The sequence below is a fragment of the Protopterus annectens genome, chromosome 1.part0 (assembly GCF_019279795.1).
Source record: "Protopterus annectens isolate FY-2018-M chromosome 1.part0, PAN1.0, whole genome shotgun sequence".
Taxonomy (NCBI): domain Eukaryota; kingdom Metazoa; phylum Chordata; order Ceratodontiformes; family Protopteridae; genus Protopterus; species Protopterus annectens.
The window spans coordinates 1162422923-1162447370 of record NC_056725.1 but is presented as its reverse complement, the minus strand read 5'-3'; the positions used below and the strand labels follow the sequence as shown (position 1 = coordinate 1162447370).

Here is a 24448-nt window from a genome sequence, read left to right as displayed (position 1 = left end):
CGTGTATTTTCCCTACGGCTTCTCTTCTCTTGCATTTTGTTACAGTTCGTAAACACACACCGCACAAATGACTAACAAGCATTTGGACAAATACGAGTAGACAGTGGTGTTTTTTGCGCATGCTCATTAATACTGACCCACAGGATGAACTTTGTGTTAAGTAACAAACAACTCATTAAAAAAACAGCAATGCATGTAATGCAACGCTTAGTTTTCGACACGGACCTTTAGTTGTTTTTGTGCTTCTGTGATTTGCCCATTGCACTTGTCTATAAATTTCTTGGGTTGACCCTCAGTATCAGGTCATTTGGGATCCGCCTTTATTTCATTGCTATTGGCAGACACGAGCCCATAGGCGTGGGTCTGGGAGATCATTGGCTTTTCTGTAACCAAACCTGCCTACTAAGGAGGTGGGTTGCTTCTTGTGTTATTTAGCTTAGAAGCCAGGGACTATTTTTGTTAGTTGGTTAGTTGAAGGACTTGGGACTAGTGTTTTAGTTGTCCACTGTTAAGAAGCTTACACAAGGTGGAATTGTTTGTTACCAACTGATTAAAGAAAGCATAAAAAAGAAGAAAACCATGAGACTCGCAACAGCAGTGGATACAATAAAAGAAGCTTCTTTGTCGGTAAACAACTTGTTGAAGATATGTAACCAATGTAATCGGCTTTGTATGGAGGTAAGTATGTCTTCCAGCTATGCCGCTACCATAATATTGTTTTATTTTTTTGTTTAATGGGCGTTTTTTTTTAAACAGAAAATACAGCTGTTCCATTATACAACGAAACGTCTATTTTCCTTTGTGGTTTCCGAATGGGTTAGTTACTGTTCTTGGTTAGCCCCTTCAGTTTGCAAGCACTTATATCACACACATTCTCACTCTGGAGCAGATCCATTGTGCTGGTGATCCAACACATGATGTACTGGAAGCATCCTTTTATGTGTATGCATACTGTAGTTCTCAACCACTCTGGGACAGATCTCAACAGAATCGGGGACAAATCCAGTAATAATCAAGGACAATCTGGGACCCTTTTTTAAATATTAGCACTATTAACGTGAGACATTGATAGAAAAAGAGAACGTGAATTAATATACATTTAGTAAAGTACATCTAAAACTCTAAAATCGTTGTCATTTTTTTATTAAGTATAATTCTCCACATTTTCTCCAAAAGTCGCCAGTTTTAGAAGGGATTGAGAGGGACAGAGCTAAAATTTGAGTCAAAGTCCGGGACCCTTAAGAGCTATGCTGCATATAATTTTAGGTTTTATTTTACTCGAGGTTGCGAAGTATGGATTTATGTACATTTTTGTTTCATAGAGCAATTTATCTTTGTGGTCTGTTGAAATGATTAAATTACTCTTTGTTTAGATGGCAAGTTCCCAGTACCTGGGTTGCCCCTTTGAGGGAATTGAGGTGGTGTATATAACTTTTGCACCATTTCTGCCTGGTTTGTACTTGGCAAGGCTGTTTTTGCCCAAAGGAAAACTGCGTAGACTGCCACTTGGCATATTCCTTTCTTTAGTAGTTGCTGAAGTATTTACTAGCCTCAAGTTTTGGATTTGTGTGCATGTTTCCAAGTTGGTAAAACTCCTTGCACAGTTTTATGTTAGTAATGTAAAGTGATAGCAGAAGTATTTTTACCGAACGCCTGATGTATTTATTTTTGTGTAAGAGGACAGTCCATACTTCTCTCAGCTGATTTTGCTTTTTAGCTCAACATTTGTGGTTTAGGGAGAAAAACTGGTGAATTACACACATTATAATGTAGGGAGGCTCCAAGTGCCCCTGATTGTTTCTGGGTTTGCCCCTGATTGTGAAGGTTAAGAGATTGAGCGCTATAATTGTTTTCCTGTTTGTAAAAGTATTTGACAGCATGTTATTGTAGTGGGCTGCACATTTCATTTTTAGTTTCAAAGATGATGCAGGGTGCTGTCTGTGGTCCAGTTCAGATTGCTTCAAAATTGTATTTTTAATGTAGAAAGTTTATGATTTTGCTTTTGTTCTGCCATTGTAGCAACTGCAGTAACAGTTCCTTAATGGCTGCATTCTCTATTCTGCCTTTTATGTTCTGTATTTTGCATGGTAGAAAGTGTGGTCTTTGTACAGTGCTGTGTTGTTGTGCTCAGCTGTTTGGATATGTGCACTGTTTTGTGCTGATACTGCATTTTGACCCCAGGATCTGATTTGCTAACTCTTGTTGTTCCTCCTCCTCCTCTCTAAACTGTCAACATCTGACTAATAGCTGTCAAGCAGGTATTCCTGATGCTGCTTCAGAGCACCTTGCAAGAGAAGAGGTTTAGCTGTTTTGACAACTTGTGGTTTCACAATCTTTTTCTGAATCCTATTGCTCGAGATTTTTAATTTGAGCACTCCCCTTAGACCCTTTGTGTAAGGTCTTGCTTCATGCTTTAACCCATAACAGTACACTATATATTTTGTGCAAACTCGATGCATACTGCCATAAAGCAGTGAAGTTAGTTTTTTTTTTTTTCCCTCTCCAGTAACTAACACCAGCTTTTGACTAGTACTGAAATTCAATATTCCACCAGTTTTAGTTGTGCTTGGAATGTGTAGTACAGATTGTGGAAAAGCAAAAATTCAAGTTACTATAGTGTGGAATACAGTGATATGCCAAAACTGATGTTTGGACATGTGTTGCTGTGTGCAGTGGGTAGCATTTCTGCTTCACCAAGCTTGCTTCTTCTGCAAGAGAGTTCTGGCTGAGATGTATTTAAAGTGGATTTTGCAGTGGGACTGCCCGCTATATGGTAAGAGGAGTCCTGATGGTGTAACAGTCCTAGTGGTGACTACCAACATTTGACAGTTGAGAGGGGAAAATCTGCACAAGTATTGGAGTTTATCCAAATTTAGCATAGCTGTTCACTTTTTTGGGAACTTGGATATCGGTAGATTACATTTTTTTACTGCCTACAGAAATAAATCCTCACCAGTATTTCTATTCATTTTATAGAAGCAGGGTGCTTGAAAGCATGTGTCGAGAGTCATACCTGTGTGCACAGGTCAGTTGTGACCCCTCTCCCTCCATATTGTAACCATGCAACTGCTGTCTTTTGTGACTTGGAGTAAAAAAAAAAAAAAGCCCAAAGGACTTCTAGCAGATGCTTGCAAGTTGTATAATGTGGTGATCTGCCCCATCTGCTTCTGTTGAATCAGGAGCCATGAGAATTAAACTGTAGAGGAACCTGCCGGGTTTGCATGACTCTTGTATTGAAATTGATTCCCCCTCCCCCAACACCTGTGCAGTCGTATTATGTTTGTCTTTAAGGAAAAAAGTAGGACAGCAAGTGGCTTGATTTCAGCTCCATGCTCCCCTCTAGAAATGCAGTTTTTAATTGGTGACATTTTATTTGTTTTGTTAGGTGTAATTTCCATTGGATCCAAATATCCACAGATGTCTTCATTGCCAGCCATACATGAGTGATTTGGATTGCCCTAGCCATACCAAGGTTCTTCACTTGAACACATAGATCTAGCAGAGTTTGAAAGGAAGTTGTCACTTTATCCATTCTGTAGAATATTGTGGTAGGGTCCAAATGTCATGGCTGCATTGTATGGCGAGTTATGTTTAATGTCACCGAAGACTAGTTTTGATTTAAAAAAAAAATGTAGCTGGTGCTTAATTGTAGCAGTCATCCTGCTTTTAAAGGGTTGGAAAGAGCAAACAATTTTAAATGCTTCACAATCCCCCTTTTATAATGGTCGGAACTGTCCTGCTTGACATTCTCAATTGTTGCTTTCTGAGCTAGTGTATTTTAACAGTGTTTGAGGTAGCTCTTGTCTGAGCACATTGGCAGAACGTGGTATTGTATTTATTAGGAATTTTGGCTTTAGAAGCCTAAACTGGGAAGGTTAAATGCATGTTTGGAGAACATTTAGCTTGAGAAACTTCCTGACTTTTTTGTACAGGTTACTGTTACTCTAATACCTGATCAGCATTATGTATCCATGGATTTTATATCTAAGGTAAAAGAATGATGACTTTATGAAGTTGATGAAAGAAAAAAGTCTAAACTCTGTTCCCCTTCCATATTTTTTATGGAAATTTGTGTGTTTTCAAAATGGTATTAGAAATTTTTTAATTTCTCCATTTGTCTTGACTCTCTTATGAAAGGATACATTTGATTTTGTTGATTGATGTGGCTAGATTTCTTCATTGTAGAAACTGAAGTGCATTTTTTCCATAGGGACTTGGAAAAAACATTCGTCGAGCACTAGGAGATGGACCAAGTTGCTTCATTCCAGAAAAAGAGGTATGCGAGGAATCTGTTTTCATTTTACGGGGGGGGGGCAACTTTTTTTTTTTTCAAAACCACTGGCTTACAAGCGTTGGTGAAAATTTGCATGAACATTAGAATGCAAAAAGTGGCTAGGGCCATGTATAAACTAAGGCACCGTTAGACTAAATCTGTGTTTAATCCTTTGCTAGATTCCACATCTGGCGAAAGAAGATGAGCAAACTCGGGCACTGCTTCATGTAGCCATTGCTCCATTGGGTCGTCTTGACAACGTTGCTCTTGTGATGACTTCCCATCCGCAGTTTCTGGAGAGTTTTCTTAAGACACAGTACCATCTGCACCATTTGGATGGCCCACTGCCGTATCATTACAGGCACTATATAGGAATTATGGTAATTCTTTTGTTTTCAGCCTTTTTGAAATGTGTGCCATTTGACTTGTACTGGAATCGTATTGTTGATTTAAAAATGGAAACTGCAAATTTTAATGCATGTCCACAGTTCTTGCCTAACAGTAGCAGACATGACTGTACTTAATGGTGTGATCGTTTCTGTACAGGTGTGTCTGATCTCAAAAGCTGGTGTGTCCCTGCCGTTTGCCTTACGGTAACAAGGGGTCATCACTCTACACCAGCACTTGACTCTGCACCTTAAATGCCATTCTCTTTATGGTGGAGTTTTTTTTTTGGGGGGGGGTCCTTCCCCTTACTCTGAAGTGCAGTGACGTCTGGGTTAGCATTAAGAAGATGCAAAGGACCTTAACCCCCCCCCACACACACACACACGTCATAATTGGTATTGGGAGATAAAGAAAAAAAAATAAAACTGCTTTAGAAAGTAATTCATTATTCTGTACTGTGCTGTTAACACACCTACATACACACTGGGTTTAGGGGACTTCTTGAACATTGAATTTGACATTTTGATAGATGTTTGGGTTAGAATGCTTGATCTAACAAACTCTGCATGACCATGTGTCCCACACAGTGCACCTTGTGCATGGTGAAAAGGCTAGTTTGAAGAGCACACTCACAATCAACCTATATTTGCGAGTTTGTTTACTTCAGAGGTATACAAAAATGTGTTTAGGTTCATGTTTCAGCATCTAGCATGTCCCATAGCTTTAGGGTTAAGGAACTACCCCTCCTTTCACACCCAAGGACACTGAATTGTAAACTTGGGCACCACTGCTACTTTCCTGTTTCCTCAATGTTTGCTGCATACCTTGATTGGCTTTTTTTTTATAGGGTGTTATTGTGCATTTAGTGTCTTGAGGTCCTGAGGTCCAAGTTAATATGGTGGACTGCTATTGTTCAAAATCAAAGGGGAAGCTATTCTATGCAAGACATGAAAAACCAAAAAACGGCTGAATAGGAAAACCCTAAACTTTATTTAATAGTCACAAAATAAATCCAATAAAATGACACTGTTGTATCCCACAACAGAGCTCATTATTTTTATTTCTATGAGCAGATGTCTCATTCCCTAGCATTAATTGTGTAAGAATGTTTTGGTAGTTTTCATTGTAGCCTTTTCTGGGTGTGTTTTGACATGCTCTCCAGAAAATTTTTTTGTTCTGAAATTTTGCACTTACTTTTTTAGGCTGCTGCCATGCCTCGATGCACTTACTTGGTGAACTTTAATGCAGACTGTTTCCTTCAGCTTGGTGGGGATCCCAAATGGCTTAATGGCTTAGAGTTTGCACCACAGAAATTGCAGAATTTAGGAGAGCTTAACAAAGTACTTGCTCACAGGCCATGGCTAATTACAAAAGAACATATAGAAGTAAGTATATTTCTCATCACAGCATGCACTACTGTAGTATTCTAATCCTAGATTTGTGTGTGGATGTGCAGGTCTATAAAATGTAACACACCTTGCTGAAATAACAATAGCAGGTGATAAGCAATCTAATCAGTACCCAGGTACTGGCAGCTGCAATCTGTGGTGGTAGTTTTATGTTTGTATTGGAGAGCTTAGCCGACTGAAGTTTTTAGATACGTATTGAATACTAGCTAGATGTAACTTGCCTGTGCCTCACTGTTTTGTGCCTGTTATGTGCAGCCCATTTTGCCATTGTCTACCCCTATTTATTCTAGTTTTACAAAGCTCCCCCAATTTAAAAAAAAAAAAAAAAATTGTGAAACTGCAGTTCAAATAAAATAGGTGTTTTTCCCTGGTTGATATCATGTGAGTGGTGGATGACCTAGTGTCTCTTCACACGTTTCATAGGTATGCCACCCCAACCTGAGTGCATTTTAGTGTGTGTATGTGTGTGTGCACACCTCTTCAGATTGTAGGCTATGATTGGAACACTGGCTAACAGCACAAAAGCAAGATTCTGCCTTTTAGGGTAGCTTATTTTGCTGTTATTAGTGTGTATGCATTAGGGCGGCCACGGTGGTGCAGTGGTTAGCATTGCCACCTCACAGCAAGAGGTTTTCCGGTTCGATCTTCGGCTGGTGTGCCTTCTGTGTGGAGTCTGCATGTCCTCCCTGTGGTTGCATGGGTTTCCTCCGGGTGCTACTGTTTTCTCCCACATCCCAAAGACATGCTGCAGGTGGATTGGACACTCTAAATTGGCCCTAGGGGTGTGTGTGTGTGTGTGTGTGTGTGTGTGTGTGTGTGTGTGTGTGCGCGCACGCATGCCTTCTGTGGAAGGTTGGACACCGGGCTGGCAAATCGACACTGTAAAACTCCACTGCCAATCATGAGCGGACAGGTGATCCGCTGCGGCGACCCCTAACTGGGAAAAGCCGAAAGAAGTGTGTATGCATTAATACTGGTGGAAGAGAACTTTGTGTGTGTGTGTGGACTATACATTGTACTTGCTGAAATCTGGTGTATTACTGCTTATGGCTTTGAGTGGAACACTAGTAATGATGTTGGGTGCTACTTGCTCTTGAATTTTTGTGTAGACTAACTATTTTTTCCCCACTCATTTTAGCAACTTCTGAAGGCAGAAGAGAATAGTTGGTCCCTAGCAGAGCTCATTCAAGCCATCGTGTTGCTCACACACTACCATTCCCTTGCCTCCTTCACATTTGGATGTGGTATCAATCCAGAGACTTACTCTGAAAATGGTCACACATTTCTGTCCCCAGCTGTCAGCAACTACTGTGTCTGTGACATTGCAAATGGAAATGGTGGCCTAGAAGAGACTACTACAAATCATACTGTAAGTCAACAGCTAGTGGATTAGAATGTAACCAGTTTATGACCACTTGCTTTTCAGATAGCTCATCTTGTTAAGACTGTATCTCATAGTAACAGTTCTCTGATGTGTCTATATAAATGTATGTTGGTTATTGGATGTGAGGGGGTTCATCACTGTGTGTGTGTGTGTGGGGGGGGCTTCAATCCTCCCATTCCCTCTCCCTCCTTAAGTAGAATAATTCTAGGAGTGTGCTAACACTGCAGGGAAAGGTGTCTCTTTTTGCAAGTCCTAACTTTAAATGAAACCACTATAATTTTGCATCTCTGTCAACTTCTCCGCACCCAGCACTTGGACTTTACCCACTAAGTGTTCCTGTTTCTGCACATGAGTTACCCAGTTCAGTGTTTCAGCAGTAGAACATTTCTTCCATGTGGCTGGAATTTTCCCCCTTTCACTTGAATACGTTCTGAAGATTTGTCTTGGGTAGCATGTTGCTCAGTGGCAATTCCTGATCTGCAACTGTAGGAGATTTGGTTTGATCTTTACTTCTGGTTACTGTCTGATTTCACTTTTTCCAGGTACTCTAGTCTCCTCCTGCCTCCAGAAAACATGTTGGTTTGATATGGTAGCAGTACATTCTGTGCATGTATATTATCTTTGCCAGGGTCTGTGCACCAATTCAATACCTGGATAAATGCTAAATGAACAACTAATTTGGCTGTCTTGAATCCTAACCCTTCCACAACACACACGCACGTTGGAACTTGCAGATATTGTCCTTTTTTTTTTTTTTCCCTGAATTTATTGTGAGTTAATAGGTGAAGTTTAACTGGGAGAGGAGTTTATTTGGGCATGAGTCTTGGATAACTTTGTCACATTTCAAAGTACAGTCGATACACTGGGACTGAAACCCTTCAATTAAAGACCCCTAAAGTGACAAATGGTATTTGTGTATGCCAAGCATTATGTTAGAAGATCTGTGTTATTTCTTCCCTCCCGCCAAGATGAGCCTTGGAGCAATTCACTGTTTTTGAGGAACTTTTGTACCTTTTCCACCAGTTGGAATGCAAGCAAATTATATAAAAGGGTACAGCATTCCCTAATTGGTCTGATTTAAGATGTGTGTATAATTGACAGTTCCCTTGGTAACATAGCTTCCAGCCCCCTGAAGGATCAATTGGGAATTCTCTGTGCTTTGTAGATAGTGGCAGCTGTATAGGTAGTATAGGTAGCAAATGCAAAGATGTAAGCATTCTGAAGTCTTTCACTGTTTTAACTTTTAGTCGTGATGATGTTTTGAGTTTCTACAGTGCTATGCTTTTATCATTTGAAGATGAGGTAATTTCTCATGCACTGTGTTTTAATGTCAAGTGCTGTAACTGTAGGGGGTGTTAGTTGACATCTGGGAAAGATTCCAAAATGGAGTGGCACCTTCTCTGTCACCATTGGATTCCCTCCCTAAAGATATTAGTCCTCCTAGTGTTGTAGAACCATCTAACTGCTTGTATAACCAAGTTAATAGTTCCCTACATACTCTGGGATCTGTGTAAGTGAATCTGTAGTGGGGTTTTCAAAGTAAGCTTTGTGGACAAACTGTTATCCAAAGCTGTCATACTTGCAAAGAAACTTACAAGAAACTGCCTTCACCATGATCTAATCCAGTAATTTCAGTCCTATACTTGCAAATTAGAAAAAAAAAACCCTACTGGAAATTAAGGCAATTTCCTGTAGAAGTTTAATGATATTTTTCTTTCTCTTTGTATAATTGAGTCTGACTGCTCTGCTGTGCTCCTGCTAAGGTTTGTGGAAGGGCTTTCATTGTAGGTAGGGACAATAGTAGTCTGTGTCCAAGTTTCAGGGACATAGCCAGTTTTTCATGGAAACACAGCAATTCATATGACCCAAGATGCATTGTTGAGGTGGGTTAAAACTCTCTTGTAGCTACAGTGTGTGACTACTGCTACTAAACATCCACGCTGCATACTAAACATCCACACTGCACACTGTCAAGTATGTAACTTTTTAAGGGGGTAAGTTATTGTAGACTTGCAGAATTTTGTCCCTCACACACCGGTTATACCATTTGGTGCATTATACAGGAACTGAAGGAAAGGACTATAGAAAGCAGTAAGCTCAAGTGAAGCCTCTACCCATAGTTTGAGAGAATTGTATTGCATTTTTCAGTAACTGGAACATGATAGTAGTGACTGGTGATTTTTTGGGTAATTTTATAGTCAACATAAATAGCTGACATTATTTTTGGGGATGTCTGGTAGTACGCCTGTGTTTGTCAGATAACTTGTCTTTCCTAACTTGAAACTTGCAGTTACTAGTGTGATGTTCTGCACAAATTTAAATGGCACTTTTGCTTCTGTTGCTTTTTAGACCTCTGACCCATTATGTGAGGTTGAAGTGTTGATGAAGAAAATGAAACGGTTGCAGGAATGTAAAGAGGAGGAAGAAGCAAGTCAGGAAGAGATGGCCACTCGGTTTGAGAAGGAGAAAACTGAAAGCATGCTGTTTACGGGTAAGGCCATAAATGTTTTACTGTTTTGGTAAATGTTTGCACAGTGAGTAACCTGCTTTGATATTGTCATCTTTTATGTATGCACAGAGTCTGGAGAATGTATATAGTCAGCTCTTTGCTCCAGAAAGAGTATAGTCTTTTTGTACAATATCCTTTGATTGGAAGTAGTGCGCGACCTAGGACTCGTGCATGCAGAGAAACGTGAGGGTTTTCTTAAATTTCATGTTTGGTAAAAGGATTTTGTGTGCTGAGTTAGCTGTATTGCAAAAGGAGCATGTGCAAGTTTATCTTCACTCGTTTGATCTTTATTTCTGCCTTAAAGAAAGCTACAAATGATTTGGAGAGAGAGTTGCAAAGACTGACTTAAGGTGTGGAGAATACAAACATTGTTTTATGTTGCATTTCAAAACCTTACTTGTCGCACACACTTGTAGTGCATATGTGTATATAAATTTAAACTTGTTTCATTTCAGAATATGAAGAAAATTTGCCAACAAGGAACATCTCTCAGCACTTTGAGGATGCCAGCTATGGTTACAGAGGTTTTGCTAGATGTAGGGAACATGTGCCAACTTTCCGTGCCCAAGTAAGTATTTTAAACTCTTGTTTTGTTCTCTAGTTCCGTAGATGGAATCATCTAGTGAAACTAAACATTTTTTTTGTTTGTTTTGTTGTTAGGACTTTTGCTGGGAAGACCATGGTTTTTCTTTAGTCAATCGCCTTTATCCAGATGTGGGTCAGTTATTGGATGAAACATTCCAGATAGCCTATAGTTTGACATACAATACTATGGCCATGCACAACGATGTGGATACTTCTATGCTGAGGCGTGCTATCTGGAATTATGTGCATTGCATGTTTGGAATAAGGTTAGTGGTTCTTTCATGTGTCTATTTGTGTGCTAACAAACTTTATATGGTAAAAAAAAAAAAGTCACAAGAACAATAAAAAAACACAAAAACAAAGTAGCTGAAGTACCTTCCAACAGGACAGTTTATTGTTGGCGCTTTCGTTTAGACAAATTTCTTTAGACATCCTATCCCAACATGCAGTAGTATTTATAGGGACAACAATTTAACCTTGATTGCCCAGCAAATAAACTTTTATCTGGTAGCTAAAGGTAGTACCTTTAGTTTAAAATACTTCTACACTTAGACCAGTACCCAAGTAATCGGAACTGCAATTTCTGTAGCAGAATTCCGTAGCAGAATGGGTTTGACAGCAACTGCATGTGTTGCTGTCTTTCTCCTACATATTGGCCCCAGTGTTGTTGTTGTGTCTTTCGGCTTATCCCGGGTTTACTCATGAGAATTCCTTTCACGGAATAAATGAATGGGTCCAGAGACCATTTCAGCCACACTCTGGTTGCAGTCCCATAATTATATTAGAGAACTAAATGATTGTGATAATTGTAGAATTGGTTATATTTCATAGTAAAAAGGTTGTATATGTTGAATAACCAGAATTGTATGTGGTTCACCTCTCCGCTTACCATAACTACATGTATATTTCTGTACTGGTTTTGAGGGTGACTGCTGGTGTTTGTGTATTGGGTCACTGCTGGTGTTTGTGTATTCGGTCAGCTTGGAAGACCAAAGACTGATATGAGAGATGAAGCAGGGGTGGTATTTCTTTTCCGGACTGTGGCATGAATACAGATTCATCGTTGCTTTGTAGTACCACATTGTGTTGTGTGGCTTCATCATTTTTTTTTTTCTCATGTGAATACTGTTTGTGCATGCACACAGAATGTGATAAGATCTTAGGGCTTGATGATCGTGTTTAATCTCATCAGTACGGACAGGAAGTAAGTGTGGTTATTGTAGCATTTCATTTATGTTTTAGGTATGATGACTACGACTACGGTGAAATAAACCAACTGTTGGATCATAACTTTAAAGTTTACATAAAAACTGTGGTCTGTAGTCCTGAAAATACTACAAAAAGAATGTATGATGGCTTCTGGAGACAATTCAAACACTCCGAGAAGGTAAGGTGGTTTTATTGATTTTTGATTGCGTGTTTTATCATAGAATTGCTGTTCCACTGGGATCAACATGACTAGTCATAATTGTGTCAGAATTGTGCAAAGAATAGATTCAGTAAAACTGGATACTCATTATTTGTGCTAATGAGGTAATTGGCTGCCTATTTAAATAGCTGCTAGAGCACAAAAAGTTCATTGCCACCATTTTGCATACATACTTGTGATGAAGGTAAATGCAGCTCTACTGAGAATAGATACTTATGCAATATAAATAATAGATGGCCAGTTTTAACCCCAAGGGGGTTACAGCAAGCCTGCCTTTCCCATGCCTGCATGGCTTTATACTTTTTGTAAAGATGCATCAGCTGGTAAGGAAATTGGTACTGTCATGTTGAGAATCTCCCCTGCTTTGGTTTCATGACAAATGCATTTTAATCTGTTTTGGGGTATTTTACAGTAATTTTACTTCAAATGTGTGGAAATGTTGTGACTGCCCTTGCCTATTCTTGGGTGGTGTCTCAAGCCCAAAACAGACCTAGCCTTAAACACAATGCATTATACATGTAGAACTGTGCGTGCCCGTTTGTATAGCTGCAATTATGCTTACAGTAGCTGATACTGTACACTCTGACTTGTTTTCAAGTAGCATTCCTGAAGACATGAATCGTGTCCTTTCTACTGAAAACATTTGTGTTGGCAAAATAAGGCTTCTTTTACTGAAAACAATTGTGATGAACAAAAATGTAAGCAGTAACAGAGCATGGTAAAGCAGAACACTGCTAAACATACAAGTCAAAAGAGAGAAAAACGAAGCACTGCAACGTCAAACTGGTTTAATAAAAGATTAAAGCTTTTGGATATAATCCTTCTGTAGTATAACAAGTTAAGTTAAAACCACAATTTAAAAAAAAAAATCAATTGATCACATTCACACAGCCAATAAAATCTGACTATTTTTTTTAGTCTTAAAGAACAATGGTCATTATAAACGCATTTTGTCTTTATTTTAAAACTGGTCTAAGGTAGACCATTTTATTAATGCCAGGTAAGGTAGACCATTTTATTAATGCCAGGTAAGTGATCTGCATTTAACTGCACAATCCATTCAACTCCAAGTTGATTTATATCACCACCCCTAATGTTCCGTACTGTAAAATCCAGAACCCTAAATGAATTACAACATCCCTTTGCATTTCAAATCTGTGTTTTATAATCCTTTCTCTTAATTTTCTAGTTGACTTATTTTATGTGTTGCTAAATAAATAATATTCATAGAATCACAACTGGCATAACATTTGCATGTATATTTCCTACCAGTAACTGGATGTATAAATTGCTTTTCTTAATCTCCCATACTGAACAGTTGTAACATGGAACAGTCACTATTCTGGTAGACATAGGTTGTTTATTTTGAGAAATCCTTATAGCATAAACTTTTTTTTTAAGACTTGCGCAATTTCTGTAAGTAAATTTAGGGGTGTTCCCCGAGTTAGTTAAATATACAGGGATGTTCCCTGTATATTTAACTAATTTGGGGAGTGACTGTAAAATAACCAATTACTCCTTATAATATTTTGAACTTCTTTACTGCATCTACTATATCTAGTAATAAAATACAGTATGTTGGTATTCTTCAAATTAGGGGTATAAGAATAGTTGGTTATGTAGTCATGTCCTGTCCTTCCTATCGCTACTGACCTCATTAAGTGTAGCATTCAGCAGGTCTTCATAGCCTCTCTCTTTAAATTCTTGTGTTTCTTGCATTTGGGTTAAGACATCTACCATAATCGGTGTTTGATTTGCTTACTTGAGTAAATTGCCTCTTTAGAATCCCTTTAAAAACGTATTGGGCATGCATGCTAGTTCTGTGAAAATATTTATTTCTGTGAGATGGTTTCTTATAAACACTGGTATGTAGTCCCAGCTGATCAAAGTAAAGTTCTACATCTAAAAAAATCTTCGAATTTAAGTCTGAGAAAAGCAGTAGTGTTTTAAAGAATCAACAAACTCTAGTAGTTAAGATTTATTCCCTACCCATGCAAGAAAAATATCTATTTTCAATGCATAACTACATGAACTGTTAACGCACACATTCTCTTATTTTCTCAAAACCAAGTTAGCATAGGTGTTGGCAACAGAAATACCCACTGCTGCACCAGCGACTTACCATCATCAAATATAAAAACATTATTATCCAATACCAATTGCAGTACTTCACATATAGTCTCAATCTCTTTTCCATTCATTCCACTTTGTTCAGCCAAGAATTCTCTAATAGCACCAATTCCATACTCGCTAGGAATCGCAGGAAATAATGGTTATATCTAGAGTAGCAAAAAATATAATTGCCATCATTATTATTGACATGCCACATGCGTAATGGAGTTAAAAATCCCCTGTGTCCATAGCTTCTTTTATGACCATATCAAAATTACTCTCCAGTTTAAGCAGTGCTTGGTGTTCATCTAGTGTTAAGTTATAAAACTTAAGTGAAGTCCGCTCTGACAACTCGTGTATCTGTTTCTTGCAAATTTCATTAAATGCTGTATTAACAGGGTGACTGACTGGGATAAAAGTACTTTATTTTTGTACTGATGAAACATGGACAGTGTCACCAAAATTGAGGTTTTTAAATTCAGATTGCGACTATAATTTCAAGTCTGTATGTAGTCAGTGTCCATTCTTGAAGGAATAAATTTCGTACTTTTACTGAGTAGAGAAATTTCTGCTTTTGTGAGTTCATGACGAGATAAATTAATCAGTCAGTATGCATTCTCAATCACTTTGTTCGGCTGCAAGTCTGTGGACAGCCATGATAACTGGCTTCTCTCTTCCTCAGTTGCGACCTCCCTCTGGGATGCCCCCTCTTCTGTATAACAACTTGTTCTGGTAGTTTTGGACAAACTATTGGTGGAACTCTCTGAAAATCACCAATCCATTAGCATTGGAAGATGATTCACCATGTCCATAGTAACCATAAAATATATAGATGGCAAATTAGACTCCTTAGTAACAGAAGCAGTGGAAACATCATTTTGAGATGTTTTACAAGGTCCATTCAATAAATTCCTCATATTTCTGTTCTTGTCAGACACAGAAATAGGCATAGAAGTATCGTCAAGCTCATACATAGAGCTGCGCTTGTTAGGATTATGCACTATATCATTCTGATGCTTAATGTTTCTATTGCTTTTGGGCCATGAAAAAATATGGCCAGTTTGAAAATCTGTAATATTTCTATTTAATTTGTGCTGTTTTTGTTGTTGGAGCTTTAATTCATGGGCAGTTAAGCATCTAAGCGTGGAATCATGTTTGGACATATACTCGGCAAAACAAGATAAGTTAGATATTAAGTTTGTAGCCCCTGTTCAATTTTTATAAAATAAGTCGTTCATTAAAGACATATAGTCAAGTTCTTGCATCTTTTCAATAGGTCAGAGTACGCATTTTTAAAAGAGGGCATCTTCAAAATGCGCAAGCCACATGGAACTACCTTTAGCTCTAAATATGCTGAAAAGCTAAAATGTTGCCACTGAGGATATTCAGGAGTTGTTGTTTTTTGCAGAACACCGTTCATACCAATTTGAGCTGTCTCATTTAAATTTCCTTTAATATGTAATATTCCAAGTAGTGGATTAGAACGAGTTAAAAAGAATTCACTAATTCTTTGTATAGGCATGTTGCCAGGCTGTGTGACACAATTCACAAATGCATGATGCCCATGAGCCATAGTCCAAAAAGAAGCACAGAAATGTAAGCAGTAACAGAGCGTGGTAAAGCAGAACATCATTAAACAACTAAATCAAAAGAGAAAAAAATTAAGCACTGCAGTGTCAAACTGGTTTAATAAAAGAGTAAAACTTTTGGTTAAAATCCTTCAGTACAAGTTAGGTTAAAACCACAAATACAAAATCAATTGATCACATATCACAGCCAGCAAAACACTCTACATTAAGCTTTAAAGAACAATGGTCCTTATAAACGCATTTGTCTTTGTTTTAAAACCAGTCTAAGGGAGACCTTTTTAACCGCACAATCCATTCATATTCCTTCAACTGTAAATTTGTTATTTGTATCACCACACCTAATGTTCCTGACTGTAATACCCAGAACCCTAAATGTGAAGATATGATCTTCAACGTTTTCTTTTATATGTTGTCAAAGAATTGCTCACTAAACCCCTTCACATTTTAGATCTATGTTCTATAATCCTCTCTCTCTGAATTTTCTAGTTTACTTACCAACAAAGAAACTGGGATATATTTTATGTGTTGCTAAATAAATAAATATAAATAGAATTACAACTGACTTAACATTTGCATGTCTGTTTCCTGCCAGTAACTGGATGTGTAAATTGCTTCTCTTTAATCTTACTGAACAGTTGTAACGTGGAACAGTCCCTGTTCTAGTAGACACAGGTCATTTTAATTTTGAGAGAAATCCTTCTGGCATAAAAGTTTCTTTTTCTTAAGACTTGCACAATTTCTGTAAGTAAATTTAGGGGTGTTCTATGTATATTTAATTCAGGGAGTGACTGTAAAATTCACCAATTACTCTGTATAATATTTTGAACTTCTTTAATGCATCTACTATATCTAGTAATAACATACAGTATAAACCTTTTAAAAACATATTTGGCATGCATGCTAGTTCTATGAAGATATATTTATCTAAGTTAGAGGCTATGGTGAAGACCTTTATAATGCTACACTTAATGAGGTCATTAGCGATAGGAAGGATAGGGCACGACCATATTTCATAACCAACTATTCTTATACCCCTAATTTGAAGAATACCAATATACTGTATTTTATTACTAGATGTAGTAGATGCAGTAAAGAAGTTCAAAATATTATAGAATAATTGGTATATTTTACAGTCATTCCCTGGCTTAGTTAAATATACAGGGAACACCCCTAAATTTACTTGCAGAAATTGTGCAAGTGTTAAAATGTTTATGCTACAAGGATTTCTATCAAAATAAATGACCTATGTCTACCGGAATAGACTGTTCATATTACAGCTGTTCAGTATCTGAGATTATTAATAAGTAAGTAAAGCAATTTGTACATCGTTACTCGTAGGAAATGTACATGCAAATGTTATGCCAGTTGTAATTCTATGAATATTATTTATTTAGCAACCTGTAAAATATGTCCCAGCTTCTATGTTGGTAAGTCAACTAGAGAATTAAGAGGATTATAGAACATAGATCTGAAATGTGAAGGGGTGTTGAGTAATTCTTTGGCACAACATATAACAGAAAATGGTGAAAATCATGTCTTCACATTTAGGGTTTAGGGTTCTGGGTATTACACTCAGGAATATTAGGGGTGGTGATATAACTTGTAGTTGAAGGAATATTAATGGATTGTGTGGTTAAATGCAGATCACTTACCTGGCCTCCCTTACACTAGTTTTAAAACAGACAAATGTGTTTAATAATCCTTTTTCAAGACTTAATGTACGAGTCTTATTTTATTTTATTGGCTGTGATATGTGATCAATTGATTATGTATTTAATTGTAGTTTTAAGTTAACTTGTACTGAAGAAGGATTGTATCCGAAAGCTTTACTCATTTATTAAACCAGTTTGACATTGCAATTTGACATTGCATTGCTTCGTTTTTTTTCCCTCTTTTGAACAATTCTGATGAAAAACAGTCATTTCAGAGATGCTGTGGTTGTGACATTTATTTGGGGGGAGATCTTCCATTCACAGCAGATTTTTGTGCACCTTTAACGCTGCCTGTGATTGTGTCATCTTGGCATAGCCACTTAGTGTAGAATCCGTTAACTCAGTCTCTTTGGACTATAAATTTATGTATTCCTGGAGTGCTACCAGTAATTTAATGTATTCATAGATGTGTGTGTTTTGCAGGGAGGGGGGATTGTAGGCAAGTACTAAGGTAGCTGCTGTGCTGGGCCATTTTAAGCCTGGTCAATTTCCCCAAAGGTGAGAATCAAACTGTCCTTTGTGAGACTTAACACCTTAATCATTATGCCAATGCCCCCCTCCCCCCAAAGGGGGTGTACATATGTTTTTTACCGTCTCGCCTTTCATGGAATCCAAGTTGACACTTGTTCCAAAAGACTAACACAGAATTAATTGAAAAACACTATTGAAACCAAACAGCCATTGAGTTTTAGACTTTTTTTAAGGACAGAAGTACAATAAAGGTACTGTTTTTGTACCGGTTCTTTTGACTAAGGTATATATGAACGTGACGTCCTTATTTAGATTGTGTTCAGACAACTGTCTAGTTCCTTGTTGCAGTGGTGTCCCCCCACCTCTTTTAAAGACTTGCCCTAATGAAGCTGTACTACATGCGGATTGGAATATGGAGGGTGCAGTTAGTAGATTTCCTAAATGTTTTCAGTCTTTTTAACATGCACTTGAGTCGCTCACTAGTTGAACTGGAAGTCTCCTTGTGTTGTGTTGTGTCCTGTACTGACTACATAAGTTAACACTGAATATGGACTATCTGCATTCTTGTGTAGCACTGTCCCCTGTGCTTGGAGAGTGGTTAATATGTTGTAAACTGAATGCTCCACACTGTCAGCATTTGATATTTGATTGCCTGTGCAGTCATGCCTGTTGACTTGTTTTGGATTCTTTCTTTAATGCCTCTTGCATCTCTGTGTGAATAGTACAGAATATTATCTTGCCACTGAAGGACACTGTTTTGCTCTGTTTTGTGTCTACTGATTAATTCAGCCACCATAAGGGTATGAAAAATGTGAAAGGTGGTATGCAATTACATTTGTAGTAAGAAATGCTTTTCTAGCATGTCATAGCAGCCATTTAATACAAATTTAGCCAAGGCCACATTCCTTGAAATTTCTTGCCAGCTTTGACTGGTTTGCCTTTTAATGTGTAATAAGTGTACAAAACTTAGCTAACCCTTGGTGGAGGTGGTGCAAGCCAGAGGAAGCAATTCTGTTTATGCATATTTACAAAGTTGTTTTCCTTGTAGAATGGTCTTCTGATGACCAGCAGTCATCTTACTTGTATGTGGATGTACAAAGTTTTGCCCTCCATTGCTTACTTGTACCATTCCTTGCATGGATTCCAGTCTGGTTTTAGTTTTGTGGATTCCAGTCTGGTTTTAGTTTTGTGGATACCAAGTCTGGTTTTAGTTTTGTATGACGTCTGCCCTACAGTGCTTACGTACACTTTCCCCAGCTCTGTTTCAATTCAGACTTGATTTACTTATGTGGAGCATGTAGAAAACCTTATCAGGAATACAAATGTGATGCTCTGTTTATAGTTGCTAATTAGTAATTGCCTCAGGCTGCATACATTGGGGAAGAAATGTCTCCATTTAAATTACCAGCTGCTGTGTATCTCAGTTTTGTAGAGACTGGTATGGGAGGATATACCTACCGACTGATTTGTATAGTTGCATGTAAGGTTTAAGCAGGGTTTGAGCTCTGGGTCTTACATTCTTGTTTCTGTTTTATCTTTTAGGTCCACGTCAATCTGCTTCTTATGGAAGCTCGGATGCAAGCTGAACTGCTTTATGCTTTGAGAGCAATTACTCGTTATATGACATGAGCAGTTTTCACTGAAGTTCGGTATCCGAATGGTCAGTCAGCTTTTATGAAGAAAGCTACCAGTGTGAATTAACCCATGCTGGCAGGACTGCTAAGAATTCCAGTGTCACAATGTTTTCACTGTGGCTTGCACTTCCTTTTGTTGGATTACCACAGTTGAGGCTGCAGCAGCAGGCACAGCTAATGACAGAAAGCTGAGAAGTATCGAGGGGTGACATTTGCTCTCCGTTAATCAACAATCAAAACCCTTCTCTAAAATTACCGTTTGAACCAAATGATTCATCAGAGTATTTTTAACTTGTCTGTCTGAGCCTTAAAGGTGTTGCTTTTCTGGACTTGTAGTTTTGGACTGGAGGTGATAGTGCTGCTGCTTGTGCTGGTGAAAAGTGTTGGATCACTGGCTTCTCCAATTAAGCTAGGATTGTTAGTGAAAAAAAGCTACCACCTGAGCCAATGTTTGTGGGATCGAAGAGCTGCATTTTTTTTATATTGTGAATATTTTTGTAATGTCTCTATGTACTGCAGAAACTGTTACAGACTAATTTGTTTCTACTGTAATCTGTTTGACAGCCTGTTCAAATTTGGGATTTGGAAAGCACTTGTGCAGTCTTAATTGTTGGCCTTAATAAGAAATTGGATTTGTATGCAGTTGCTGTTACTGTATGCAAGCTTCAATTCAAATGTATTTCACTCCAAGAAAGTATTAAGCAAACTTGAAATGTGATGTCTCACTCCAGGTGTTTGTACAGACAGGGGTAACTAGCGGTTCTCTTGCTGCTGTCAGAACCCTCACTGCTTTGCTGTGTGGTGCTCTAGCAGAATTATACCAAAGAATGTTAATGCCTCAAAGGGGTACCCTGTGCTGTTAATTCATTCAGCAGTGGTGGGGCAGAATTCATTCAGCAGTGGTAGGGCAGAACACCAAAGTGGGGAATTGCCTTACACTGGAAAACCTAAGTCTTCCAGAAATACTTTTGTTTTGCACGTATAATGGTGAAATGTACTGAATGTCAGTGGCTTATTTTTAGGAAATATCCAGAACCATTGTTTTGGAATTCAGGCTAAAAGTGCTAGTCTTATGTTTAGATAAACTTGTCAAACAAGTGCATTATGGGATTTATGTAATAGTTTTGACCTATTCTGATTTGAAGTATTACATTTTTTTAAATAAAGTGACATTTCAGTGTTTTTTTTTATTAATATATGTATCATTTCAGTGTACATGCATCCATCCTCAAGGTAGTACTATGGAGGCTAAGTATTGTTGACTCTAGCTGAAGTCTCTTCCTGTTCTTCTTGTCTCCAGCTACCAGGCACACACGCCCATCTCCTAGGAGACTGACACTGGCAGCTAGTGTCAATGGTGTAGAAGTATCCAGCATTACAGTGCAGTACCCCTCTTGCCTTTTTTCTTTGCTCTCTTTTAGCCATGAAACAGAGCATGGTCATCCTCTCTACAGATTTGTACCCAAGGGTTACTTCACGGACAAGTTGAGACACCTCCTTTGATACCCAGAGTGGTTTGAGTTCGTCTGGATGAACAGAAAAAAAATCTGCAGATAGGATGGGACAGGACAGTCCTGCCTGACCTTATTTTTTATTTATTTATTTATTTCCCCATCCTGAAGCAGTGCTGGATTTATGAGAAATGGGTGGGAAGGAAGGGTTTTTGCAAAGTGGAAAAAATTGGGATGCCTTAAATTCTGGTCTTCAGGTTCTTTGCATGCTTCTCCCCAGTCTTCTTTGAAATTCAGAAGAGGCTTCACAAGCCCCCATTAATTCCGATTGCTATATTTTGGCCAAAATAGACATTGTTCCCTTTTCCATAGTTGATTCTGCTCCTACTTGTAGTTGGGCTTGCTGAACAGATGGCAGCTACCTCTTCCTGTCTTCCATGCTCTCAGGCTGACAGCTTGTCTGCTGAAATTCCAAAGGTGTGTATTGTATCATCCCGAAGACTTTCCACCCAGGAGAGAGAGAGATGTGGGACTCTGGACTGTAGTCAGTTTGTGAGCTTGATTTAACCAAAGTTTGTGAGCTTGATTTAACCAAAGTTTGTTCATATTTCTGAACTTTTTTGACTGTGACGTCAATTACTGTTTTGTCAGAAGTTCATTTACTCCAGATTTCCAATTTTCACTAGTAGGTTTCCATGCCCTTTATGTAAGTATTTTTGTAAATGTTCTTTCCTAGACCTCTTATTAGAGAACTTAGTGCCTTCTTAGGGTACTTCCTTTGGAAAAGTTGTATCCTGAACCCATCTTCAGTGTACTTGTGACCTTGGTCTCTTGGAAGACTGTTCTGGTAACGCTTTCATCTGGCAAAAGGATTTGAGTTGAGTTACAGGCCGTGGTTATTGATCATCCTTGACTCATTGCATGAAGAGAGGGTCTCCCTCAGCACTTGTCCTTCCATAATTCCTAATAATTTGTCGGTTCTTTGCTTACCTTCTCTTAATCCAGGAGAGTGTCTCTTCCCTTGTATGAGCATCGATTGATCAGGTACTTTGACAGAATGGAGATGTTTGCATAGATGGCCATATTTGTTGCCTTTAATGAAGGGAAAGAATTAGTGTCTTTGTTTGCTTTCCAATTGCATTTCTTTTTTTGGTATAGTCCTGCTCCAAAAGCACATTCTGTAGGAATTTTCTCCATTGCTGCAGTTTTGTTTTGTTTTGTTGAGGTGCCACTTGGGACTTTTTGCAGCTTCTCCTTTGTGTTGTACCCAGCTTGTTTGCAAAAATATTATCTTCAGACCAAGTTTTTTACCATAAAAAAAATAAGTTTTCCCCCGGTGCAGTCACCCAAGCAAACAAGTTGTGGAGTCTGTAAAGAGGTCTATCTGAAGTAATTCAGACAATCCAAAAAGAGCTTTGTTTGTTCTTAATGCTACATGTATGAGACACTCCCCCTGCAGTAATGCCGTATGATCTTTTTTAATGTACAATATCTTTGAGAACTTACCGAAGTAGCTGAATGGAGCAAGTGCATTGTGAAAAGCTAAATTTAAAAATCAAATCTAAAAACACACTGTAACTAAAGGTTGGTTGTTGACTTCAAGTCCAAGAAGCACAATGACGAACCACCTTAGCATGAAAGCACTTACCTAAAAAGCCAACTACACTGCTTCAGACCCTAAAAACTTATAAAAGCACACACATTAAACAAAGACACTAGTTACATTCTATTAATAAAAATTCAATTAGTCGCCATGGTAATTTGTGTTAATGATGTAGCTTCCTGATTTAAGTGCTGGTTTCAAGGATATATTCCCATTTGAGGCCAAAGCTTCCATCTGCATTGCAGTAAAGTGATCCATTTTAACTCCTTTTCCATCCTATCCGTTATACTCCCTCCTCTGAAGCTCACATAACTTATTTGCAGGACCATAAATTCAAAACTGTGTCCCTTATTTCTAACATGTTTATTTAATATGCTAGATGCCACATCCCTCCTTATATCACCCACGTGTTCTAATATTCTTTCTCAAGCTATAGTTGGGGTTTTTTTGCACAGAATAACTTGGGTAGTCCTTACTCATAGCTAAACTTTTCTACTCTTACAATCCGCATAAATCTTTGGCGTATACTTTATTTTTGTCATATGATGAATGAAATAATTATTAGTAGTTATTGATGTTCAAGCTTTGCATGACCTATTGGTTCAAATTCCTCCCATTTTTCATATAACACAATTGTCTTTTAGTGATGGTCCATTTTTAAAATAAAAAAACGGGGAGTGTCCCCTACCACTTTCTTTAGCCCCTCATCTGCTAACAGGATGGGCCAGTTTCTTCTAATAATATCACATACTGTGTTAATATTACTAGAATAAGTTAAAATTTTGTCATTCATCATTCACTTCTTTATAGTTATTCTTGATCCCTTCATTCTGTTTACTTGTACTAGAAAAATAAGGTTTCCTTTTATTATTTCTCATTACCTTAACCTGGTTCACCGATTCTTTCACTTCATTACTTCTATGCCCTCTATCTCTAAACTCATCACTCACGGAACTAAACACATCTTTTGACTCTTAATTCATTTGTATGCAACCCAAAAGCTCACAAGAATTGCCCTTTCAATACAATTCTATAATATAGTTAGGGTGCATACTTGTCTGATGTGAAATTTTGTTTTTCCAACGTGCGTTTCTAAAGTTACCCTTTTTAAAAACCCTATTTCATCTTTTGGGATCCTCACATCTAAAAAATCAATACTATCATAAGAGGTACTAACCGTAAATTTAAAAAAATGGTACTTCTATTAATTCCATCTAAAAATATCTGTAGATCAAGTGTACCACACTATATAGCAGGAGCATGTTGTTAGCAAATCTCCTATAATATAACATTTTTTCATTAAATACATTATTACATAAAATACTCTGGGATTCCCAAAAAGCCTTCCCCATATTGGCGTAGCTATTGTTACATGCTGTGCCCATAGCTACACCATTGTTTTGAAGGTAGAACTCTTCAACATGACAAATTCAATAATACTCACTATTCTCAGTAAAAAGTCATCTAATCGCTTCTACCCATTACTCATTGGGCATCACTTTAAATAAAGTGCAAACAATCCATAGTTAGAAGAATAAAGCCCAATAAATCTTTAAACTGAATAATCCAATTATGAAGGCTTTCTAAGAAATCTTCTGTAATGGTGGAGCCTTCCCATAAAGAAGTCTTAGTCTGTCTTCTACATAAATAGATAATGCTCCATCACCCATCCCTGTCCGGACACTATAGGTCTCATCTGTGGGTTAGTAAGATGCTTGTGAATCTTAAGGAGACCATGCAGAATCGGAAAAAAATGGTTCTTCAACTTTAAAAATAAATTATAAGGCCTGTCATTAACAAATCATACAATTCTTCCTGTACCTCTTTAACCAATATTTTAACATCATTTAAAGTCTTTTTACTATAAGTCAGTGTGTCTGATTAGATGTTGCTGCTTACT

At 37.9% G+C, this 24448-nt stretch overlaps 1 protein-coding gene across 1 annotated transcript; it reads left to right on the top strand.

Annotated features, from left to right (window-relative positions):
- The first annotated feature begins 423 nt into the window (after positions 1-423).
- Positions 424-20683, top strand: SESN1 (sestrin 1). The gene is made up of 10 exons (XM_044065292.1): positions 424-678; positions 4211-4276; positions 4453-4653; positions 5863-6045; positions 7208-7438; positions 9803-9944; positions 10418-10530; positions 10623-10813; positions 11790-11934; positions 19403-20683. Exons 1-10 carry the CDS (start codon positions 580-582, stop codon positions 19487-19489), a joined length of 1458 nt encoding a protein of 485 aa, XP_043921227.1. The 5' UTR covers positions 424-579; the 3' UTR covers positions 19490-20683.
- Positions 20684-24448: the final 3765 nt, after the last annotated feature.

Excerpts from the sequence above, each read along its gene's own strand:
- SESN1 (XM_044065292.1), top strand. The coding sequence starts at position 580 with ATGAGACTCGCAACAGCAGTGGATACAATAAAAGAAGCTTCTTTGTCG. Across the intron at positions 4,654-5,862 it reads GGCACTATATAGGAATTATG|GCTGCTGCCATGCCTCGATG; the intron begins GTAATTCTTTTG and ends TTACTTTTTTAG. Across the intron at positions 10,531-10,622 it reads TGCCAACTTTCCGTGCCCAA|GACTTTTGCTGGGAAGACCA; the intron begins GTAAGTATTTTA and ends TTTTGTTGTTAG.